The sequence below is a fragment of the Hippocampus bargibanti genome, linkage group LG01 (genome assembly GCF_051943395.1).
Source record: "Hippocampus bargibanti isolate YZ-2025 linkage group LG01, ASM5194339v1, whole genome shotgun sequence".
NCBI lineage: Eukaryota > Metazoa > Chordata > Actinopteri > Syngnathiformes > Syngnathidae > Hippocampus > Hippocampus bargibanti.
The window spans coordinates 7,618,171-7,642,735 of NC_142734.1; the positions used below are offsets into that span (position 1 = coordinate 7,618,171).

At 41.0% G+C, this 24,565-nt stretch overlaps 1 protein-coding gene across 6 annotated transcripts in view; it reads right to left on the reverse strand.

Annotated features, from left to right (window-relative positions):
* Positions 1-24,565, reverse strand: part of znf385a (zinc finger protein 385A) — a 73,897-nt gene that overhangs the window by 14,393 nt on the left and 34,939 nt on the right. For 2 of the 6 annotated variants that reach the window (XM_088993237.1, XM_088993245.1), the window contains 3 exons: positions 12,046-12,156; positions 5,861-5,989; positions 5,422-5,596 (listed from right to left, as the gene is read on the reverse strand). In XM_088993237.1, coding sequence (XP_088849363.1) covers positions 5,422-5,596; positions 5,861-5,989; positions 12,046-12,156 — 415 coding nt within the window. Of the gene's footprint in view, positions 1-5,421; positions 5,597-5,860; positions 5,990-12,045; positions 12,157-19,119; positions 19,452-24,565 lie in introns of those variants that run through there. The other 4 variants (XM_088993246.1, XM_088993244.1, XM_088993249.1 and 1 more) reach the window with 4 other exon arrangements.

Genomic DNA, 24,565 nt, shown 5'->3' on the forward strand with positions numbered 1-24,565 from the left:
TGTGCAATTATGCAGATGTCCATGAGTGCCTCAAAGTGTCTGATGACAGTGGTTGAAGTGAGTACATAGCTGGAAAACAGTGATTACAGTATAATGGTCATGCTGTGCCACAGGGTTGTGCAAAATTGCAAAGACCCTTTGCACAGGTAGATTGGGGTAACTGCTTAGGGAGTCCATGGCTAGCGGGAAGAAGTTGTTTAAGCGTCTTCTGGATTTGGATCGGTGGCACTTGCCTGTGGGGTTGGCTGGAAAAGGTGGTGGGCAGGGTGTGGGGGGTGTATTCGGATTATCCATGTCTTTGTCTCGGCTGTTTTCGTGTGCAGTTAGTCAAGTGTGGGTAGGGTAGTGCCAATGCTTTTATTTCCCCTGCCGCCCGAAAGACCTACCAGTGACCTTCATTCCTGATAGTTGGCCTCAACTCCAAAAATACAAAAATATTCATGAAGGGGGGTGAGTTTGGAGGGCAACAAACAGAGCTAACTCAATCCAGATGCTTTATCGTAGTCTGTCGTGTGTGCATACTTAATCCATACCAGGAAATTAAAGTTACATATCCTATGATTGTTGGTTTGTTGGTAAAGTCGTGGGGATTTGAGATGAATCAAAGGAATGTCTGTTGTTTCTGGAGACTAAAAAAAGAAAAACAGAAACTGTTTCACACTGAAACATTTTGAAATCAAGACAATTGAAAATAAAGGGCATACACTCATTTGATTGCACAGTTCAGACTGATGTTGGTCCGACCAATTTTGAATAATAAAATCAAACCATGGTCTCCACTGAAACACTTGGAGTATCTGCTGAATGCGCTGAAATTGCGCCTTGGAGCTAGTCACTAGCTAGCTTGCCAGCTAACTGGAGGACCTTGTTACCTTAGCTGACAAGCAGCCTGGATATTACAGATCACTTAATTGTTTATGAACGATGAGCTCTGAAACTTAATGCCCAACTTGAGATAGCTAACCTGCATTCAAAATACAGGCAGGTGACTTCTACTGTCATGTCTGCATACAAACAGCCATTTCTTACAAGACATATTTTACATTTTTGGAAGATTGCGAAACAAATTCCAAGAACAATAAGAAAAATGTATCCTGGGATGATTTTCTTCCAATAACCATTCAAATGGAAATCCTTTCAGTCCTTCGTAATTTAAGACTCGGGAGTCATGCAACTCATGAACGCCATCTGTTTAATTGACCTTTGGTGAGTATGTACACGCGTGTGTGCGTGTGCGTGTGCGTGCGTGTGTGTGTGTGTGTGTGTGTGTGTGTGTGTGTGTGTGTGTGTGTGTGCGTGTGCGCGTGCGTGTGTGTGTGTGGCAGGATTTGTGGCTCCAGAATCGGGCTTCATAGTCACCTACAGTGGCATCGCCGCCAGCGACAATAACCACTATCCAATACCCCACATAAGAATGGAAGCTATGTCATCTTCGACTTCGATGGACTGCCGAGAGAGAGAGAGAGAGAGTGTGTATGTATGTGTGTGGCTGTGTGAACAATAACAATAATCATAGTGTGTGCACGAGAGAGCAGCTAAGGGAAGAAAGTGAAGTTGAGTTTTTCTTCCTTTAAATTTACAGCTGCCTTTAATGTCTAAGGTCGTGTGTGAGGGCCTTACTTCATGTTATGGCAGTCAGTGTCTGATGAATGGACTGTTTGTGTCTTGCAGTATGTCTGACGTCCCCTCATGGAGTGACTCACCTCACCATTGTGCTAAAAGTACGAGAAATCTTCTCTTCCTTTCGGCTTTTCCCTTCAAGGGGTCCTCCAGCTTCAGAGGTTTGATTCGGATGTTTGTTTTGGCCAAGCTTTTACGTCGGATGCCCTTCCTGACACAACCCACTGTATTTATCCGGGCGTCGGACCGGCACAATATGACACTGGCTTGTGTCCCCTTGTCGCTACAGAACAAGCAACTCCGTGAACTAAATAACAATAATCGATAAAAGGCCCCCAATGAATAAATGAATAAATAAAGCTAGCTACGATAGCTTGCGAGAGAGAAAGAGAGAGAGGTGGGTAAACAGAGAAAGACAGAGGCCAGATAAACTGGAAAGTTATTAAGCTAGCTAAGATAGCTAAAAGTACTACAAATACATTACTCTGTTTACCATGTTGCTTTTGACCAAGAGGGACGAAGCAACGTGAAACTACAACAAACAAGTGTGTGCAGATCAGTCAAAGAGGCCAAACAGGAAGATGCACAGTATAAGGTCACAAAAAGTCGATTCGTTCACATGTTTCTACTTTGTGTTGCCTATAATAGCAAGCTTTATTTGGCTCTCTATGATGGAATGCTCTCTAATGGCTGTTTTAAATCCTTCTGAGGGATGGAAAGCAATCCAAACGGACTCTCTCAATTCTGGGATTGGTACCACAACAATCTTCACATGTGATGTGGTATTGGATGCTAAAATCACAGGCTCCGCTCGCTAAAATGGAAATATCAGGTCAACAATGAGCCACATGATGGAACTTTTGTCAATGTCACCAAAACATGGCGGCTCTGTTGCCCACCGCTGGCCCAAGGACGAATGGGGACACTGAGGGAATGGAAAATACAGCACGGAGAAAGGAACAGAGGTGACACACAGAGCATCGAGGTTAAAGTGAGAGATACAAAGATGAACTGAGCTCAGCTGATGGATAAAGATATTCTGAGAAAAACAACACAACTGCATGAGAGAAGCTTGGATCATGGCTCATATTGCTGTACAACTCGTGTCAAAGTTTGTTCAATGGAGCCATCTTAATTGTGTTCCTTTCAGTCCTTACAGTCATGTAATATTACATTATAATATATATAGTATATTATAATATAATAATATAATAATTAATAATTATTTTAATAATTATTATTTTTTATTTATTTATTTATTATTATTTATAATAATTATATTAGTATATAGTATATTGTAATATTACTTTCATTCCTTTCATCACTTTGCTGCTGTGAAATGTAAATTTCTCCACTGTGAGACTAATAAAGGCAAATCCAATCCAATCCAATCCAATTCTACATTACTATCATTTGTGCGATTGGCTGGCAACCAATTCAGGGTTTCCCCCGCCTCGTGCCCGAAGACAGCTGAGATAGGCTCCAGCAACCCCGCGACCCTAATGAGGAATAAGCGGTACGGAAAATGAGATGAGATTACTATCATTTGAAAGTACTCGGTTGTACGCAGTGGTGGGCTGTCAGGGCCAGCACGGCCTTCTTTGCTGGCCTAAAATATCTAAATCACTGACTAATGTGAATTATATTTTGCCCATGAATTCTTAGGAAATAATTCCAAATTGTCTTTCAGCTTCCTTTAATTGCTTAGCAAATCATAGTATCACTAACCGCTAGCGATAAGCGCATACTGGCCATAGCTAGCACACTCTATCTGTAGCGAGCTGCAGAAGCAAATACTTTTTTGTGTTGATTTAAATGCGGTTTTGCCAACCCACAATGACTGAATGAGGAGAAGAAATGGATTTGGTTGCAGATATACTGTTAAAGCCATTTTCAAGACAGACTTTTCAAGAATACATAGACGTCATTATGAAAGGTTGGACAGCTCCGAAGCTAGCAAAAATAGCAAATAATATTGCAATTTTATGAGGTTATGATGAATCCACACGTTCATAGTAAAAGTTCTAACAGTTTAGTGACAGTATTTCTTAAGTTGCTTCAAGTCACCAGTTATTTCCTGGCCAATGACACCCTCTAGTGGACATGTACTAATATCACACAAAACTCGCAGCGTATTGATTCAGACGTAGCACTATTGAAGGCCTAGGAGTGACATGCACAGCCCGCCACTAGTTGTACGTTGAGTTGAGCAAAATTAGAGCAGAGATGGATATTTAACTTTAGAGTAACGCATTGCACCTGGTGCTAACCATAAACGTCTTACTTTTCAATAATTTAATATGTAATCGTTTATCATCAGTGATGGTACAATAATTGACAACGTCCAATGATATACTGACAGTGGCTGAAAATCCAGCCAACGATGATGCAGTCAGGTGGCATTTCAACAGAAACCCGGCATGGTAAGATTCAGTGCCAACTGATTGAATTGATTAGCTGAAAATGATACAGGGTAGCAGACAGTATAATTGAAATGTTATGAGAAATATTACCTCACCAGAAAAAGAAAATAAAGCAACGGTACTGTAAACCCACTGTTGTTTTTCCATACAGTTCTCAATTGTCACAAAACATGAATTTGGACGAAACAAACCTTGAGGAGATGCCATGGGAATGTCCTGCTGCTTATGTTCAAAACATGTTTCCAGTTAACTGACGAAGAGCATAGCTGTGGTTAAACTTAAGTGATTTAAACAAGAAATTATTTTTGGCGCATTTATGGTTCGTCCTCTTTGAACACTCTGTTTGCAAATGATGGCCAGAAAGTAAAGGCCCTGGCCAATTTTTATCCTTGTAGACAATGAGCAAGCAAAACAGCAAATCTGGTGTAATGTACGCTGACGCTGAGTCTTGTGATCATTTCCAGCTGTAAATGTTAATCAGAAATAAAGTGCCTGGAATTGCATCAGTAATTTCTTCATTGGATCATAAATCCACTTTATGGTGGGAGTCCATTCTCTTACTCCTCAAGATCACACCGATGAACACTTAGGGCTTGATTTTTGTGAGCGGCGTGAATCCCATGGGGGACGTGAAGTATTTCGGGGCAAAAGCAAGTTAGACCTGTTACTGGTATCAGTGCAGTCAAGTAATCCTTTCATTTCATTCCCTTTGAGTGAAACACACACTTTAGAAAAGAGCAAAACCCTTCACTAAATCGCCACGGTGGTGTGAGGTTCAATTTGAATCATGCTTACAACAGATCCTTAGATTGTGACCACGTAGGCTTCGTCATGCAGATGAGGTCATACCCGGGTGAATGGGGCAATCAGGGCCAGTCATAGACCATAATCAGTCAGGACAAAAGAAGTAATCAGTGTAGCCTCAGGGAATAATCCTCTGCTCCCCCCAACCTATCAAAGCAGAAGTCTGGCACCGCCCCCTCTGGACATTAGGGAAATATATTTAGTGCCAGAGCTACCAGCAAATTTCAATTCGCTGATGATGTTTCTCGGATGAGAAGTGAAATGTCCGACGCCTTCAAAGAAGTACAGATGATGGCTAAAGAAACCTTTTCATTGATTGACCACTCCTGTACGAGCTTACACAGACTTTGTGAATGATTATCTGAACATGGTGGAAGCATTAGTGGGCACTTGGATTGTTATTTCATGTGCCACATCTCCAATGCACCTTTCAGATTTGAAAAAGAAACATAGGGTCACTGGTGTTTTCGAGAAATGAATCAGAATAATTTGTTCATTGCATTGATGCAGTTACAGTGAGCACCATTGCAATTTTCTCGCCTGTGATTGTGCGAACCATGTCTTGTTCTGTCACCTTGTTTGCTGGTCTCGCCATCAGAGGCAGTGCTCAGGGCTCCCGGAGGAGATGGCGAGGCGGTGGGGGTCACAGTCTGAGGCTTTTCGCCATCTTGACAGCGACTCTTTGAGGTCTCGATGCCTTTGACTCTCCTGGCATGGCGGTTTCCTTTGTAGTGGGCTTCAGCTTGGTTCTGTGGGGCAACACGGAACAGAAATGTGTAAGGTAAACACAAATATACTCCAAACAGCTTAACTGGTTATTCAGATACATATAATCAGCAATGAATTTCTGACATACTGTATTTTATTCTCGCTCAGTGGTTGCAGGTGTGAGTGAAATGGTATCTGTAGCCTTTGTTGTCACTATCCCTTAAAGAGGAATATGTCATGTTCACGACTACTAGTCTAAACACAGCATTCTGTTGAATCATGAGTTTGTGGAAATCACGGCTCACCTCTTTTCCAAACTTGAGCCATAATTGGTTGTGACCTGAGGCCCGAGCAACTGTGATGTCATTTTCAGTTGACAGAAGGTGGCAAAATTTCCGCCGCCGGAGATGGATACAAATGGATGGATTTTCCTGCTTATTCCACAAACGCAATATTAAACAGTATGCCTGGTTTATGCTAGAACACATTGTAAAGGTGCGTTTTTAGGTTGACCATTTATTGGAAAAAACTATTAGAAATATCAACTGCAAAAAAAATCCCATTTGATTCATCATATAGCATAACCAGTCTTCAAGGAATGTACGCTGTTGTTTGGATTAATATTATGTTATATTGTTTTTACATCCATTCTTATAAATGATGTCAGTTTGCTGCAGTTACATGATCCCTTCATTTTACATACATCCATTGTTTATGGCACATAGTCGTGACACAAAAACTCAGGGACTCATTCTACCTTGGTGTGCATCACCTGGAAAAGTACTGCCAGAGATTAAATCATGCTAACTAGAATGCTAAGAGCCCGGGCTGCTAACTCACACGCTCGTGCTTGTCATTGACTAAGCCCAATACCAGCATTTCGTGTAACAGTAACAAGTGTCTTTTCACAGGTCCTCCTGGTGCTTTCCAAGCATGACTAAAACATTTATATTCAATCAAACTATTACACAAATCAAACAGTTGGAAAAAGCATAGATTGATTGGAAATGCTGGTTGAGAAAGACATGAGCATGACGTAATAAGAATGTGACTGCTGTCTTTTCTGCCTCGTGTACTTCATGTTCTTTAAACTTAAACAAATAAATACATAGCTTGGGAACAAGGGTGGGGCGCAGATCCCCCTGAGCCCTGGTGTGGCGCCATGACCGATGTTATTTTATAAACGCCATGGGACTGTGCCACAGACCGCAGGCTGGTTTACAAATGAGAGATGGATTGTAGTCGATGCGCTTTAGACCATGTTGGCCCCCTTTGTTCCTCACTCAACACTAATTTGTCATTTCTCTTGCAGTGCAATTAAATGTAATGTCTATGAATACTGCTTTGCACATTCCTTTACATCATCAGTGGAATGTTCTCCTGTATATCATCTTAGTGTCTGTCCAAACTGACATATACTGGCTCCATCTTTTTTCGATTACCAGACTGATTGTGCTCAGGGAAGTTAAACTGGGTCCATAACTAACTGCACCCAGCCACATTCCACAATGCATGTTACTGCACGGCATTTAAACAATGAGTTATAGTAGTGGCGGGTGCCGTGCATGTCCCTCATAGGCCTTTAGTAGTGCTATGTCGGAATCAATCAGCTGCAGATGTGGTGTGATATTACTACACGTCAGCTAGAGGGTGCCGTTGACCAGGAAATAACTTGTGACTTGAAGAAATTTACGAAATACTGTCAGTAAACTGTTTGAATTTTTAATATGAACGTGTGAATTCATGATAACCTCATAAAATTGCTATATTCTGAGATATTTATGTTAGCTTCGGAGCTGTCCAACCTTCATGATGTCCATCTATTCTTGAAAAGTCCATCTTGAAAATTGCTTTAACAGTATATCTGCAACCAAATCCATTTGTCCTTTTCCTTCAGCCAGAACCGCTATTAAATCAACACAACAATATACTGTATTTGCTTTGGAAAATGTTTTTCGTTCATTGAAGGTGCGCCTTGTATTCCGGTGCGCCTTTTATATGGAAAACGTTTTACAATACCCATTATTATTCATCTTGATACAGCTACACTACACTGTAATAGTTTTTTAAAAGTTTATCCTGTCTACTTGTTATCTGATTTTCAACAGATTCTTTTCTTACAGTGTTTTTTAGGTGTTCAATTACCTGACGTGTTTCGGTGTATACTTCCGCGTTCATTAGAGTGACGAAGGCGGAAGTATACGCCGAAACATGTCAGGTAATTCAACACCTAAAAACACTGTAACAAAATAATCTGTTGAAAATTACAGATACAGTGTGCTAGCTCTGGCCAGTGTGCTCTTATCACTAGCGGCTAGTGATACTATGATTGGCTAGTGACTAGCCATTCATGTGACTAGCCAATTATAGTGTGCGAGAACTGACGTGTCCATCGCCTTCCAGCAGGCCTTGGGTTGCCAACCTGAACTCTGATTGGTTAAAGCAAAGGTTTCATTGACATTAATTGTTATGCTCCAGGGCATGCAGAATTGATTGTGAAGACATCCAGGTAGATTTCTGACCCTGGTAACAAATGATGGCTGAAATGTGATTGGTTAAATGCTTACATAGGAAAACACACATCTTGTATCAGCGCAGCAGGGGAAAAGCAATGAAAAGGAAGCTGAAAGACAATGTGATATTATTTAATAAGAATTCATGGACACAATATAATTCGCATTAGTCGCATGTGATTCAGATATTTTTAGGCCAACAGAGAAGGCCTTGCCCCTTTCAAAATGCTGCTGTGGGCTGCAAATTTCTTCATTGTGGGACGAATAAAGGTTTTCTGTTTCTGATTTTCTGATTCTGATGGCCCACCACTGGGTTATAAGCTTTGAAGGTTCCCCGAAGATACAAATACAACACTTATCATGGGGGGACACAGCGATGGACCCATGCTCGTGGGATGAAAAGCATCTAAGAACAGGTCAACATTTTTTCTGGAAGTAAACAAATTATCCAGTTTCGAAGAGATGATGCTTCTGAGATTGATTCCGGGAAAGGAATTAATCTCTTTTTGGAGCAAGATTGCGATATCGAGCTTGTTGCCAGCAGTTCAAAGACATTTTCACACCTCTGCCTACCCCCTGCTTTCTTATCCCTAGTGTCCCAACAATTAAGCAAATATGTAGGGCATAGTTGAATGTCCCATATTTCAGAGTAGAGATTGAATCAGCTGCCAGAAGGCCTCAAAGGTTGGTTGAGTGATCCAATGTGCAATATTGCGTGCCATGGCGCTGTCGTAAAATGGTACCAAAATGATCTTTGAAAGTCTGATTGCTACATACTTCATTTTATAGCTGGCTAGGTCCCATACAAACATAAACATCAGAGGACCAAAAGATGAAATAGACCACATTATGTAAACAATATATGCAATGAAATCAACATAGGACAAAATGTGAACTTTGGAGAGGTTTATATATCCTGTTGAATTTATGATCCCGCACAAAACTGTCACTTATAAATGACTGCTAAACTAGCATCAGATTTAATGTTTCCCCGGACACTTATGGAAAATGTGAATAAAAGGGTGAGCTCATTTGGACGTGCAGACGATAGTCAACCGCAGCTTTGACATTGCTGACATTCTGCACTGAGCTCTCATGACAGCGACAGCGGAGAGCCACTACAGCTCCTCTGATTGCACATCTGAGCCTGCCTGCCTTCCAGCCTCCATGTGCATGCGCGCATCTTTTGTTCGGCCAGGCAAGCTAACCAGAATAATAATGGCGAACAAGGCCCTTGTACAGTATGTGGACTGATTTGCTGTTATGATTTGTGCTGTAAAAAGGCAGCGCCGGCAATTGTTTTTATCGTTTTTACGATAGGCACAACATAGACCAGCTTTGGAATAAGTTGTTGATATATTTTTAGATTTATTTACCGTATTTTCCAGTATATAAGGCGCACCGGAGTATAAGGCACAACCCAAATGACTAGTGTCTTTTCAAACGTTTTCCATATGTAAGGTAAACCTTCAATGAATGAAAAAAAATGTTTCCAAATATAATACAGTGATTCCTTGGCTTATGAACTTAATTGGTTCCCAGTCAGAGTGTGTCAGGCGAAAACTGTGTATCCCAAAAATTAATTTCCCATAGGAAACCATTAAAATGAGAATAATCCGTTCCCAGGTCCCCATCAAACATAATTTGCTACTTTCAAATTTTCTAAGCCTTAAAACTACACAAAATATACCTTATTTTATGTATAATAAATGTGATATGGAATTATAATTAAAGAAATAAACAGTACTATATAATAAAGTTGTTTTATTTACCTTTGTGATGGTCGTTGATGGCTTGATGGAATGGTGTCCGGTTTCATCAGCATTAAACACTTGATAAGGAACGTAACCTTCTTTCACCATCTTGAGGAATGATCCCTTGTAGGTGCTTACTCTGATAAGTTTATCTAGTTCCTCATCAATTGTGTTCTGTTTAGGTGGGTTGATAGCTTTTTGCATCAAGTGTACAGATGGCTTGTGCGGGTTGTTTGTGGACCCTGATTGATGGGATATTTTAACCTTGTAGTCTACACTCTGCCTTTGAACTATCAAAGTTGAAACTCTCTCACTGTCGTCTGCCTGTCTCTTTAATGTCACTGCTGCGTTCTTGACCAATCACATGGCTTTAACCGAAGACTGGGCGCGGGAAATAGTGGACAAATGGGCAAATTTTCTATGTCCGTGTGTGTGCGTGCGTGTGTGTGCGTGCATGTGTGTGTGTGTGTGTGTGTGTGTGTGTGTGTGTGTGAATACAAGCATTTACAATGGTTACATTTTTGTTTTCAATCCTTTTAAGTAACAAAAAGCAGTAATAACATGAACAAACACAAATACTAGTCTTTCTACTTTGTAGCGATCTTAGCCTCCCCATGTCAGACTAACAAACAAAACAAATCAGTGAAAACGTAGGTTTGAAATTGAAATGTATTGGCAGACAGCTACTTCGAAAGCTTTCTTAAAGTGTTTGGAAATTTTCATGTTTCAGGAGGGGTCTGTTTTTGTCTAGCATGACCCAAGGTTATGCCCACAAAGCAAGGTGCCTGCTTGGCTGAGTTTTCTGTGTAGGAGCTTCAGTTGCCAGTTGAATCTCGAAAAAAAAAAACACATATACACGACAACATTCTTACAAAGTCTCGCCAGGACGCTCAAAGCTGCTGGTCGTCTGAATCCAGACAATATGTTCTTTCACCTTCACTCCCTATGAGTGGAACATCCTTCTTGATCTTTTTTGTCTACTCTACACTATGTTCCCCGATTCCCGACTAATAAGAGGGTGTCTCAGGCATTGACCTCAGTGCAGAGGTTGAGGGTTCAATCCCCGTTTGCATGTTATCCAAGGGCCCACATTGATTTTCCGAGTCCTCCGGTTTCCTCCCACATTCCCAAAACATGCATGGCAGGCTGATTAATCATTCTAAACTGTCCCGAGGTGTGAGTGAGTGCGAATGGTTGTTTCTGTTTGGGTTGCCAACCTGAACTCTGATTGGTTAAAGCAAAGGTTTCATTGACATTAATTGTTATGCTCCAGGGCATGCAGAATTGATTGTGAAGACATCCAGGTAGAATTCTGACCCTGGTAACAAATGATGGCTGAAATGTGATTGGTTAAATGCTTAAATAGGAAAACACACATCTTGTATCAGCGCAACAGGGGAAAAGCAATGAAAAGGAAGCTGAAAGACACCCCTCACCCCCTCCTCCCCTGTTTGACCCTCGCCTACTGCTGTAGACACCTGGAATAGGCTCCAGCACCCTTCGCTACCCGAGTAAGGATGAAGCGGTTCGGAAAATGAATGAATGAATATTTAACCACATAAACATTCCCAGAACAGCATGAAGATCTAAGCAGAGCAGGTTCAAATATTATAACCTTGTCGTCACTTAGCCACATGATTGCAGACTTAGCGAGTATATATAGCACTGGTCCACTCCTGAGTGTGGTCTGTGTGTCTGACCAAATCGTCTGAACCGCTGTGTTGTCAACATCCCTGCCTGCACATTAGGCACTTCGAATGGCTTAGCACAAGTTCACATTGAAAGCTTCTGCGCCATCAATCACAAGTTGAAAAGGCCTATTTTGTCTCCTACTGGGAAGTTTTATCGGAGAAAGTGATTCATCTAAAGTCAATATGAAATAAAAGAAGTGTCCAATAAAATAAACAGAGGCCAGCAGTTCATATTTGGAATCACATTTTCAGGATTTTAATAAAACTTTTGTCATTGTTGTTGCGCCGTTTGTAAACAAACTATTACTCATCGTTAGCTTCTGTGCCAGATCTTGCCGCTTTGTTACACCTTTTTTTTGTGTTTTGTTTGATGCTACAGCGCTTTGAAAGAAATTAAATTCCAACAGCGGTCAGGAGCGCCAAAACAAGGCAGAGAACTGCACCACTGTGTCTTTATCAATATCCGCTTACCAGTGAAAAAACAGAACTAAAGACCTTCCAGTTTTCTCACTGGGCTCTTAGTGTTGATTACCTCTGAGTTGAAGCGAATCTGACAGACGTTACAGGAAATGACCGGCCGCTTGGTCTTGACCAGTGGAAGTCCGAAGGTGTGGTTGATCACGGCCTTCTGTACTGGGTCCATCTTCCATGGAACAGCATAGGAAGTACAGAAAGAGGGAGGGAATAAAAGACACAGGGAAAAAATGGTGAACTTTAGTTTAAACAGTGAAGGTCTTGACTCATCTTACCGTAAATGCGCAAGCAAGTTTTGTCTTTCATTCCTTTCATCACTTTGCTGCTGTGAAATGTAAATTTCTCCACTGTGAGACTAATAAAGGCATATCCAATCCAATCCAAGATGAGTATAATCAAATGAGATCCAACCCATAAGATGCTTGATAAAGATCATCTTCATGTTTGTTAATACCATCAGATGTTATGGTTTGGTTTTTACAGGCGTGCACAACTGAAAGCAGCTACCACAGTAATAAACATAGTGTTGGGGAGTGTCTCTCAAATCATTTGTGACAACTTAAATAAATGGAAAATCCGCTTAAGCGTCCTAAAAAAATGTTTTTGTAACATGATAAAAAAGCTTTGTGTAGTATTGTCCTTTGTAAAACGCATATAAATAACTAAATTATTAAATGAGTGACGGCACAAATTAAATACGATGGAAAGAAATTTGCAATATTATATTTTGCTTCAATTAAATGGATATTTATTGCTCCTTATGGTGTAAAGCCATTTGCCACTTGGCGGTGATAAATGACAAGCTCAGCTCCACAGTAATTCTCAGTAATATTAGTCTTTGATCAAAGGGGATAAAGAATATAAGCCTGTTTCATTATGTCTCCATGCAGAGTGCCAATGTTTGTTTTTAAACTGTCATTTAAGATAATCAGACCAAATATATTTCTAAACCCCTACATGTTATTTCCAATCACATGTGGGCTTGAAGACACGAATGTACAACCAACGTCTCCGGACAAGTTGTATCCATAATTTGTAAAATGGCTTCAAAGGACTTCTACTGAAAGTATTTTACAAAGATTCCACCACATATAGCTATATTTTACGTTTTAAGACTCACACTGAATATTCAGGAAGTATTGTTTTTGAGTTGGTGACGATTCCGTACGTGACGTCACTAAAGGAGCGCCCCTGACCGAAAAAAGACATTGTAGCAGTCCTTCCATCACGTCAATGTATTTTCCTGTACTTGTTTGGTCTGAAAACCTCGTGTTGCACCAAAAAGCCGCCAGAAGAGGGCGACCAAGCTCCATGGAAGGAATTTATCAGCCTGTGGAAACAGGCTGATTAATTCTTCACAGGAGCTTGGACGCCAATTTCTGCCTCTTTTTGGGTGATACATCCCCCCCCCCCCCAATGTTGCCTCAAAATGGCACGGAATACATTTTTTAATCGATTGCAAACGTATGCTTTCCTCTTCAGAACCATTTGAATCATATTCATAACTGGATGTGTAACAAGAAAGCATATTCTCCGAACCTGAAGCCATTGTTTTGATTCTCCAGCAATGCAAGACGTCTTGGCGTGACGTCACGAACTGGGGGCGGGACTTTCTGAAAATGCGCAGCTCAATTTTTTGCAGATTTTTGACACTTTAAGTCATTTTTATTGGCGTATTTGAATAAAAATATCATACTGCGTGTTTTGGGTATTTTAGATGCTATAAAACGTTTTTCTGATGTCAGTTAGGAAACAAAAAACTGATGTCGGTTGTCCTTTAAATATATCCAAATTGTTTTGTGTTTAAATTGGTATATAAGGTAAACCTTCCAAAAACAGTTTGAACATTCTTGTTTGAAGAATTGCTCATGATAAGTTTCCTGTTCTGAATGATTTATTGAATGACTTCATGGCAGTGTCAATAAAAGCGAGAGTTTTTTTGGGTGAAATGAGGGAAGTTCAAGAAGCAGCATTATGTTGCAGTTGCTGCAACCAAGACAAGTGGTTGTGATTATCCCGCTCGGAATTTGACATTGTTGTTGTGAGTCTTTTATCCATCTGTTCCATCAATCAAAAGTATGCTGTTCAGTACCTGAAATGCATATAAAGGGCCCATTTTATGTATTTCAACCCCATCCTAAAGCTAAATAAATGGTGAATTCATTTAGCCATAATTATAAATTGTTTTTCGCACTAATTTTGAGTCAATGGTGTGGTTTCTAACCACAGACACATTGGCATTTTCTTTGCAGTCACAGCAGACTGCTAAAAAAGTACAATGATGTGACACTCTTTGAGTACATGGGAGCATGAAAAGCAAGTAAAATTAATGGCCTAATGAGAAGAAAAATGTAATTGATGTTGTGTGGCTGAAAAATCATAAGCCATTGACTGAATGTTCCAAAGAGCCTTCCAAATATGATGCAAGAGTGCTGCTCTGGGAAGGTTCGCAGACAAGAAATTACTCAATTTGGCCCATCTCTGTGTTTAATATGACCCATTGCCAAGCTTTCCCTTAAGTCATCTCACGCCCACTGTCACGCTCCTCTATTATGAAGATATCCTCAAGAAGAGAATTTCCTTAACTTGCCGGCATACAATGTGAATCTCTCTCGGATTTGGAATGCATGCAGAGGAGGTCTTAGATGTTAATCTGGAGGACAGCAATGCCTACCTGGATACATACACCATGTGGATGAGCAACAGGGATGGATAAAATGATGACATAAAGACTTTCTGGCCATAGAATGGTGCCATGATTTTGGCATCTTATCTCAAAAAAACAATCAGTCATTCTTATCTTTGTGACTTTTCCCATCCAGCATGATTCTGCTTTTCTGTTCTTCATTCACCTGGAAACGGACTTCAGAGGATCATGGCATGCAGTTCTAGAGTAGTAGCAGTTTGCAAGATATTGAACGGCAGCAAGAAACCACCATCTTCCATAACAACAACTGAGTGTAAATGGTACCAGAGACCCATTGGTAGTATGTTGCATTGTACAGACGCTCCCCCTTGGAAGAGGGAGGAAATCCCTCTTCCGAGTTGAGGCTCCGAGGAGGCGAATGGCGATTCATAACAAAAAAGTAATTCTGTAATGTCGACTTAGTGTTCAGCCCTAGAAAGTAACTATATCAATATAGTGAGAGTCTTCTGGTCTTGATCTATATATCGTGAACTAGCCCAGCTATGCTCAGGCATTACCTGCTGTATGATGAGCAGCACGGTGCAGGTGTACGTTACAAGGGCGTCGGCACCGTAACCCTCTAGCGAGCGTTTAACATGAGCTTAAGTAACTATGAACATGAATGATGGGCTCTGCCCAATTCCCTGAGTGGAGGTCAGCTCCAGTCCGTCCAGTCGATTCAGCTGTTAAAAACACTGTGCAGCTGCCAAGAGGCCTCTGTTGTGGGGCTCACGCAGAAATGAACACAAAATCCCTCTCAAGCAGAGGCAAACACCCTGTGATCATGTCTACTGGTCCTTGAGAGACTGAAAATCCCAAAACTTTGATGTGGACGACGCCCACATACATTCTGTTTACAGTCATTTACGTTTGAAGTGAGATTGTACAGTGACGCTTGGAACTCAAGACAGTCATGCACATCAGAGCTTGTCATGATGCCAAAAGAAATGTTAAATAATTTTGTGTGTTCTGGATTTTGGATGGGAGAAAGGTGCGCATTTCTCCCCATCCAAAACAGTAGAGTTGGGCGACCACTAATTAACTCTGAGAAGGTGATTGCAACCACCTGGGAATGGCCAATTGCCGCTGGGACCCGATTGGCCAGAAGCTCAGGCCAAGCACCTTTAAAGCCAGACTGAGCGAGTCACTTCGGGGAGGAAGAAGAGGGACAAAGGACAACCTGGAGAGCAGTGTTACCTGGGGTCTGCCGAAAACTGATATCAACTTCAAATAAAGAAAACTCACAATACCCTTCCTGCATCTGGCTGAGTGAACTTTTATCAACTTCCACCTGCTTGCTGTCTCGCCGCACGCCAATTGGTGGCAGCGGTGGGATCGTTACGCCTTGCTGAAGTGGAAAGGATAAGAGGAAGCCGAGATGGAGAAGGTGGGACAAGGAAGAAGACGTGCAACACGGGCCAACCAAACTGAACTGGAGAGTTCTGAAAAGGGTCAAGGAAACCAGCAGCTTGAGTTGCCCCAAGACTCTTTATTTCCATGAGGCGTCTGACCAAGCCAAGGCTGGAACTGGGCAGAGTGAGCCAGAACCAGTGGTGAAGCCTAAGACTCAGACAGTGAGTACCACCAGAGCTCAACTTAATGAGGAATTGGTGAAAGAAATCAGAACTTTCATGCAACACTCTAAAGATAGAGAGGGGGTGTTGATTGAACAAATCAACCAATTAAGAAATCAGATGCTCCACAACAAGCAAGAATGGACATTTGATTATCAATCGAGTCAACATTATCCTCGAAAAGCACAGCCCCAAAACACTGACCCTCGAACATCCAGACCAACAAACCTTCCTCCGGCACAAGAAACCTCCATGTTGGGTTACCTACCATATGCCCAACCCCCACATTTTCCTCATCCAAGACAAGCTGCAGTTCCCATGGTTTCTGAACCGAGAATTCCAGAACTGAGAGAGGGTGAAGATGCAGAAAGTTTTTTCGTCAGGTTTGAAAGAATAGCTAAAACCTGGGGGTGGAATTATAAAGAGTGGGCTGCTCGAGTAGGGACCTTGCTGACTGGAAAGGCACTTGAGGCATATGCTGGCATGGAAGAAGAGCAGGTTGAGTGAACTTTTATCAACTTTCCACCTGCTTGCTGTCTCGCCGCACGACAGAGCTCAACATCTAAAAAACATACGATTGGGTATCTCAAGGCATGTTACATCTTCAAATTATTTCTCAAGCCTGTGGTGATATTGCACCCCCTTGCAGTGGTGTCACATACAAGTAATTCCTCACCATACTTCAGGAGATTGCAATCGTTCAGTATTTTACTTGACAACTGTATTTATTCTTATAATGGATCATTCACAAATTTATGTGGGAATTGAAGATATGGCGTAGAGCACCATTTCCGAATTTGTTCGAGTTTTTTTTTATCATGCTTCGTTGCCGATAAAATGCTGGTCATGGCCTCTGGCAATGTTTTTTTCTTTTCTACAAGGGGGCATGATTTCCCTATTTTCATACATGTCAACCTGTATGTTTTTGCCGTACAAAGTACGTTTATTATGCATTTTAAGACGTGTACGACGTACAAGAAAATCTGTACGGAAAAACGCAAATTTGTCCATTATGGGTACCATCCGGTATACACCGACTATCACGAGACGGCAAATCAATCAAGTCAAACGAATTCGCCGCGGTAGCCTCTACCTCGGTATGGTTTTTTTCGTTGCAAACAAAGAGAGCGGTTTGATGCTACTGTGCGCATGCGTCTGCCGCCTGGGGATTTCCCATTGCATCATTCATCATGTAATGTCATCATTTATTAAGAATATGTACAGAATGATATAACGAAACACATGTACAATCTAACATGTTAAACTACATAAATAAACACGTTTGGAACAAAAATATATGGTGTGCGATTATTTTGTATTTTGTAAGGGAAAATACGACAGTTTGTAAGGGCATGGAGCCGTGGAGGTTGACAGGTATTCTATTTTCCATGTTAGCGCTTTGTTTCAGCTTCAACCGTTATTAAAGCGCTAAATCAATATGTATGTATTGCATTGTATCCCATTGTATCTCATTTCAAGCTCATATAACTCCAGACCCATATAATTTAGGAATTAACTCTTTTTTTCTGATGAAAGAAGAGAGTGTAAGGTTTGTAACGCTGAATTGAATGTTTATGTAGTCCTAAAATTAAATCATCTTTGGGTCCTGGAATTCAAGTGACAATGACAAAAATCCTGGGACTGGAGTAGACATATTTTTGCGCATCGTCTGGCAGTGAAAGGCTTTCCGATTCTGATTTCTTTTGATACTTTTGGCGACTTATTTTGATACATTTGCACATGCTGGCACATATTCTGATTTCTTTAAATGTTCTGTCAAGTGCTTTGTTAAAGTTGTAATGGGTGTTACGGGCTCTATGTATATAAGGCTGTATTGTATTGTATTGTAATGTATTTCATTTCGTGTAGCTTAACCTAATGGATGCATGAACGCAACCTACTTTTGTGGCTTCTATTCTATGTGCCTTATAATGCGGTGCATTTTATATCTAAAAACCGTTTTGAAACAAGCCATTCATTGAAGGTGCGCCTTACACTCCAAAGGACTTTTTATAGCGGAACAAACCGGTATTTCAAGAGCTGCCCTATTTGTGAAAATATTCATTTCTATCCATCCAATATCCATTTATGAACTAAATTGGGTTTATGCATTGAACCCAATATGCACCAACTCTTTACAGCCATAGCTAAAGAGCTATTTGGCGGTAGCGATTGATTCAGCTGTTGACAAAATGCAAGTGCTTGAGGCTGCATTCATCACTAGAAAAACGAGGCTTGTCATCATCAAGGAAATGTCATACGTCCTCAATGTCATCCTCCCAGATGGCAAGGCCTGCTATGGGAGGCGACCACCACAATTTGGGAGTAGACAGAATAGAGCGGCCTGCCAACAGTCCTGACCCGAAGCCAACCAGTAGGGTCCATTGGGGGTGTTCTGTTCACACTTGAGCAAGTGTCTCAAGCATGTTGAAGAAGTGGAATGCAATACCTCACAAATGTGTAACCAGGCTCCTTTGGTGCCTGTTTAGAATATGTTCCTAACTGGTCATAGCCAATTGTACAGATATGTAATGTCATTGTGCCCCAGAAGACATTGAACACACTGTCTGGTATTTTTTTCTTTGACTAGTCCTGGTGAGCCTTTCTTATGCACTTCTTTTTAGTTCTTTTTAGTTCACTCCCCTGCTGTGTTTGATCACTTCTCGACAGCAAATTTTTTCATTGTGTTGAACTTGAGCAGTCAGTAATGCTCCCTGCGGCAATACTCTGGCACTTTCAGAATAATCTGCACTGAGTTGGATGTAACACAGTCTTTGAAGCACAAGTTTTGCTTGACTGGAGTCCAGAGATTAAGACACAGCAGAACAAAGAAAAAATGTCCAATCACATGTCCAAGGAGCTGTGTACTCACCTTCTCTTCAGTATCTGTGCAAACTTGGAGCTGCATTTCCCCTTGCGTGTGATCGCTGCTGTCACAGGTGTGTGTTTGGGTCTCAGAAAGCGAGAGACTCAAAGTGCGTGATGCACTTTCCTCTTTCATTCAGCTTCCTGCTCACTTGTCAAGGATGAAGACCAATTTAAAGGATTGAAAGAGCTAGTGGTGCATTGTCGTCAACAGTGGCTTGTGTTGTCCTTTTGGGCCTATTAAAGAATTTGAGATGCTCTTTGTCAACAAATATTTCCACACCATGTGTCAAGTGTGCTCGGGCTCTTGCGCTCAGTTCTCCTTCGCCATGCCCTAACGCTTCCCATGGTGAGTCCCTCAAGCTGCACTACAGTGTCTCCACCCCTTCTACTTCTCCCTCCCCTCCTTGTCATGCATATTTGCTCTCTCTAGATGTGCTTGAAGGATTATGAGAGTGTTCCACTGACCCCCCTGCTTGTCAGTGTTTAGCCAATCCAACAGAACCAGGCAAAAACATTTGCTTCACCGACTTTGACTAACAAGACACATTGGATGAAGTGCAGGGTATTTACAAAGTCACTTTGTGCAAAGAAGTCAGAAGGTTAAAGTGCATTTTGTATCGGGAATTCAGTTCTCAGGAGTGAAACTTGAAAGAAATATGACTTTCTCTAAAACACATCATTCAAAATGATTTATAAGCAGTAGTGGGCAAACTACGGCTCATGGGCTCTGATCCGGCCCGTTAGTCTTTTTAATTCTGTCCGCCGGAGGTTGGTACACAATGATTGCATTAATTTCTTGTAATTATAGGAATTCAACAGAAGGTGACGCAGTTACAGACGCTCCCCAACTTACGAACAAGATGTGTTCCAAACGGCCGTTCGTAAGGTGAATTTGTTCATAAATTGCTATCATTGCTATATTTTGTATGGAATATATGTTTAAGGCTTATATACATATGTTTACGATTTAGATAAGTAAGTTTCAGGCTTGTATAAATAACCTGTATTGGTTTGTACTGAAAAATAAACATTTGATAAAATATATGCTCCATAAAGATATGGACATGTACAACTGGATAGACTACTACATATGTTACGACAAAAATGTTCGTACTTACCGTTGTTTGTAACTCGAATGTTCGGAAGTAGGAGAGCGTCTGTATTTCAAATTGGAGAGCACCGGGAGAAAGGGGGCAGCGACAGGCAGAGTGAGATTGAGGAAGACATTTTATTTTTGTCAACCAGGAATTCCTGAACCCAGTAAAAAATAAAAAAATATCTGCGAAACATTCTACGACGATTTTACATGAACGATTGCTTCCTAACAACAGAAAGTCAGGAAACCATACGCAAATTAGTATCATAGGATCTAATTAGTATCATAGGATCCAAATTGGTGAGATGCAACTAACACTTGTTGCAGTGAGATAATCGGAATTGCAAAAGCTTTTAATTTTCTTTCTTTTACATTTAAATCCATGGCACCATTATGAAATGGCAGCATTTTTTTTGTTACTTCAAGAAGGCGCCACGAGAGTGGCTGCCTTTACATCAACTCCTGTATTTTGGTTTTGCTGCTGTGAAATATAAATTTCTCCACTTTTGAAACAAATAAAGGCTCATCTCATCTAATCTAATGTAATATACCGGGGAAGAGAAAGTTGTATGTATATGATTAAGCAAAGCGGGTTACAAAATACGACACATTCAGGAGATGCTTGGAATTGGAAAAAGTCGAATTTAGAGAGTTACAAAAACGAGGAATTGATTCTTGTATAGTGTAATTGCTCAGAGTGAATTGCTTGTTGCTTGACTGACAGTCAAGTAAATGCATGTTACCTGGAACAGTGTTACTGTTGTTGTATTTACAATAATAATAATAATAATAATAATAATAATAATACATTTAGTTTACAAATGCCTTTCTGAACACCCAAGGACACTTTACAATAAAAACAACAATACATAAAATAATAAAACCATGAATAAATCGATAAATAATATAATAGCAGATTAAACTAGACCATGAAAGCAAGTTTAAACAGGTGGGTTTTGAGGTGGGATTTGAAAGTAGGAATGGAGTCAATATTACGGATGTTGGGTGGACGTGAGTTCCAGAGTTTTAGAGCAGAGCGGCTGAAAGCTCTGCACCCCATCGTGGTGAGACGGGCAGAGGGCATACAGAGGGGGAGGGAGGATGAGGACTTCGCAAACTAGACTGCGAACAAGAGAGGAGGTGAACTCCATACTGCTAACTATGACCATCGAAGACTTTGAAGCATCCCGTGGCTGGCTTCAAAAGTTCGTCTCACAACATCAGCTGTCATGTGTGCTGATCGAGGCGAGTTTAGAAGACAATAAGTGAATGGAGAGACAAGCCAGAAGGACTCTTACTTAGCTCATTTTGTTGCAAATAGTCCTAACTTTATATTATTCTGTATATATGTTTTTATTGTTGCTTATTTTTTTTATACACCTGTTCTTTATGCTGCAGTTTTTGGGCAATAATGTATAGTGTTGCACCTTGTTGCTTGTGTTGTCACACATGAATGTTATTAACATACTTGGACGTTCTTTCAGGACATATACTGTACCAAAAGAAAACCTTTGTTTGTGCCACTATGGAGAAATTTGCAATAACCATAACTTTTCTCGTGAACAAAAATATGTTCATACTTTAATGGCTTTGTTCTGTTGATGTTTGGTAAGAATTGTTGACATATTGTGATGTCATGAGAGGCTAGCTCTCAGCGGGGCAGGACAAGGAGTGCAATGGGCGACAGGTATGAATGCAAACAAAGATTTTAATAAAGGGTTTCAGGGGGAATTCACAAGCAAAAAGGCAAGAATATAGTCCCTTCCCATTCTTAAAGTATAACAAAGTCTCTTTTGAGGTGAAACTGAAGATGGGGTTTTCTCCCATGTATTGCTAGGCCTCACCACTCTTGACGTCCTTCCTAGGTAGCCTAACCACCTTTAGCAAGGGTCCAAATCCAGATTTCCATCCTATGGTCCCAACTGGCGACGTGTTCCATTCAGCAATCATTCTCTCGGTGTTTCTCCACAGGGCACAACAATGGCGCTTGTCTCCCCCGCCACCAAAAAGCCTTCCATGCCAATCAAGCCGTGATCAGCCACAGGTGTGGGGTTTGAATTGCTGCCTTCCACTAGATGGGGCCAAAACTCTCTCTGAGGGTGAAGCCATTTTAGGGGAATATATTTCTCCTCCAGGACCCAGCCTCTCGTGACATCACAATATGTAGTTTTTATGTGTATTTATATGTATTTGTTATATGTAACCTGGCCAGCCTGTCAAATTTTAAAAATCAATGTGATATGATGCTAATAATCATAATGTGCTTGCTGGAATATCGTTCCTTCCGAATAGATTGAATAAATAAACAAATATTATTACAATGTAATTTTAAATCACTTAGCTGGGAGGTAGTAACGTCTTCTGCATGTTGTCGCAATGAACCTGATAAATAGGTACAATTGCCTTTTTCTGACCTTTGAGCTGCCTCAGAAGAAGCGTGTGCATGCGGTCTATATTGGGACCAACACATACTAATACCGTAAACCAGTCCATCAGTGTCCAAATGCCCATTGGCACTGAGAGCCAAGTGGACTACAAATCATATTACAGGACCATTATGGTTGTATATATAGACATGACGCCGCAGTGGCCATTCCTCTGTTATAGAGGTAATAACCCTCAATGTTAATAGCGGGCTAATTATGATGTACAAACTCAGCAAGATCAACTCTAAAGAGTGACAGAGAGTGACTTGCTGGCAGCTAAACGTACAAGGACATTTTATAAATGTTATGGTTGTAATAAAAGTGAGTCTCCAGTGAAATATTCAATACAGGTCGATAAAGAAAGCAAAAAGTCACCAGCTGGCTTTGAATACGCTCACACACTGATCAGGATTCCCCCTTCATTCACACAGTCACAGGGAATACAAAACAACTATTGAATTATTAACATCATTGAACTGCAAGTACATGGTCTACATATGGAGGGAGTTGAGTCTTTTTGGGGGAAACATTGGCCTACCTCCAAGTTGACGTTGTTTATGTGTCTTTTTTGGTGATTTCTGAACAGTGTGTGACAAAAATGGCACACATTCAGAGACGGTGCATCACAAGCTCCTGTCCTCAAATTCTAGCAGCCCAACTGAGTTCTAGTCGCATTTCCTCCTGTCCTACATCCATCCATCCATCCATCCATCCATCCATCCATCCATATCCTGGTGAGGGTTATAGGAAGCCTCATCCTTTCCCAGATTCCATTAGGCAAAAGGCCAATTACACTTTGGACCGGTCGCCAGTCCTTCACAAGACACACAGAGAAAAACAGCCGTTTACACTGATATTTATACTGTCAATCACTGGAAACTTCACAGATTTGGAAGGATGAAATGTGAATGAACTATAATTATGAGGACCAGTGTTCTCTCCATGGCAAAAGTATTCAATGGTACATGTAAGATTAATGTTTGTAAATGTTTTGCTTTGTATATGCGAATATGCTATATGGTCATATTAAGTGACTGCTAGGTCAGATCCACTTTCTCGCCTCTCTTATGGCGTCCCCTCCTGGTCGCAGGGTCATACAACACTCAGCAGAGGAATTTTGTAGATTGAATTGATGGTGGTTAAATTGTTTGGACCAGAGACAAGGTTGGGAAACACAAAATGCTCCTAAATGCTCACTAACAAAAAGAACAATGCAAAAGTTCATGTATCTTATCTCGAAAAGTGAAAAAAAAATTTGAATGTGCATACGGTGCAACGAGGTCAGTCAACCCAAAGCAAAACTTGGATTGATAGAAATCTTATTCGGTAACTTCCTATTTTAACTCATTCACTGCCAGACCATGTGCAAAAACGTGGCCACTCCAGTGTCAGGGCTTTTGTCGTTTTCAATCAAAATTGCAGGACACACAGAATATTGAGTAAACATTCAATGCAGCGTAAGAAAACTGAGAATCTCTTCTTTAGTTACATGGGCCTGGAGTCGCGGGCTCCTTAAGCCATGCATCCATCCATCCGCAGACTGTCCAACAGCACTGACCTTTCCGCTGAACAAAGCGGGGCTGTGAAAATGCTGCCCATCATTATACATGCAAAAAAACACAATCGCCCCAGAGTTGTCCAGCGATGACGGTCAAATGGCACCGACATTCATCCCAATCAAAAACTGCTAGCATATTTGTGCTGCTGAAAAAGCGCAACCGTTTCAGCGCAGTCTCCTCCTTGATGAATGTCATGCCCGAAAATGCAGAAAAACAATCCATATCCGCTCCACATGACGCACAACAACACAATGTGATAAAAGAAAACACAAAAACAAGAAAAAAAGCAAAGGTTTTGAGAGCACTTGTTGAAGGCTGCCGACTCGGGCACCGTCTTCTACTTTGGAGCAGAAAGTTTAATTTCATTGT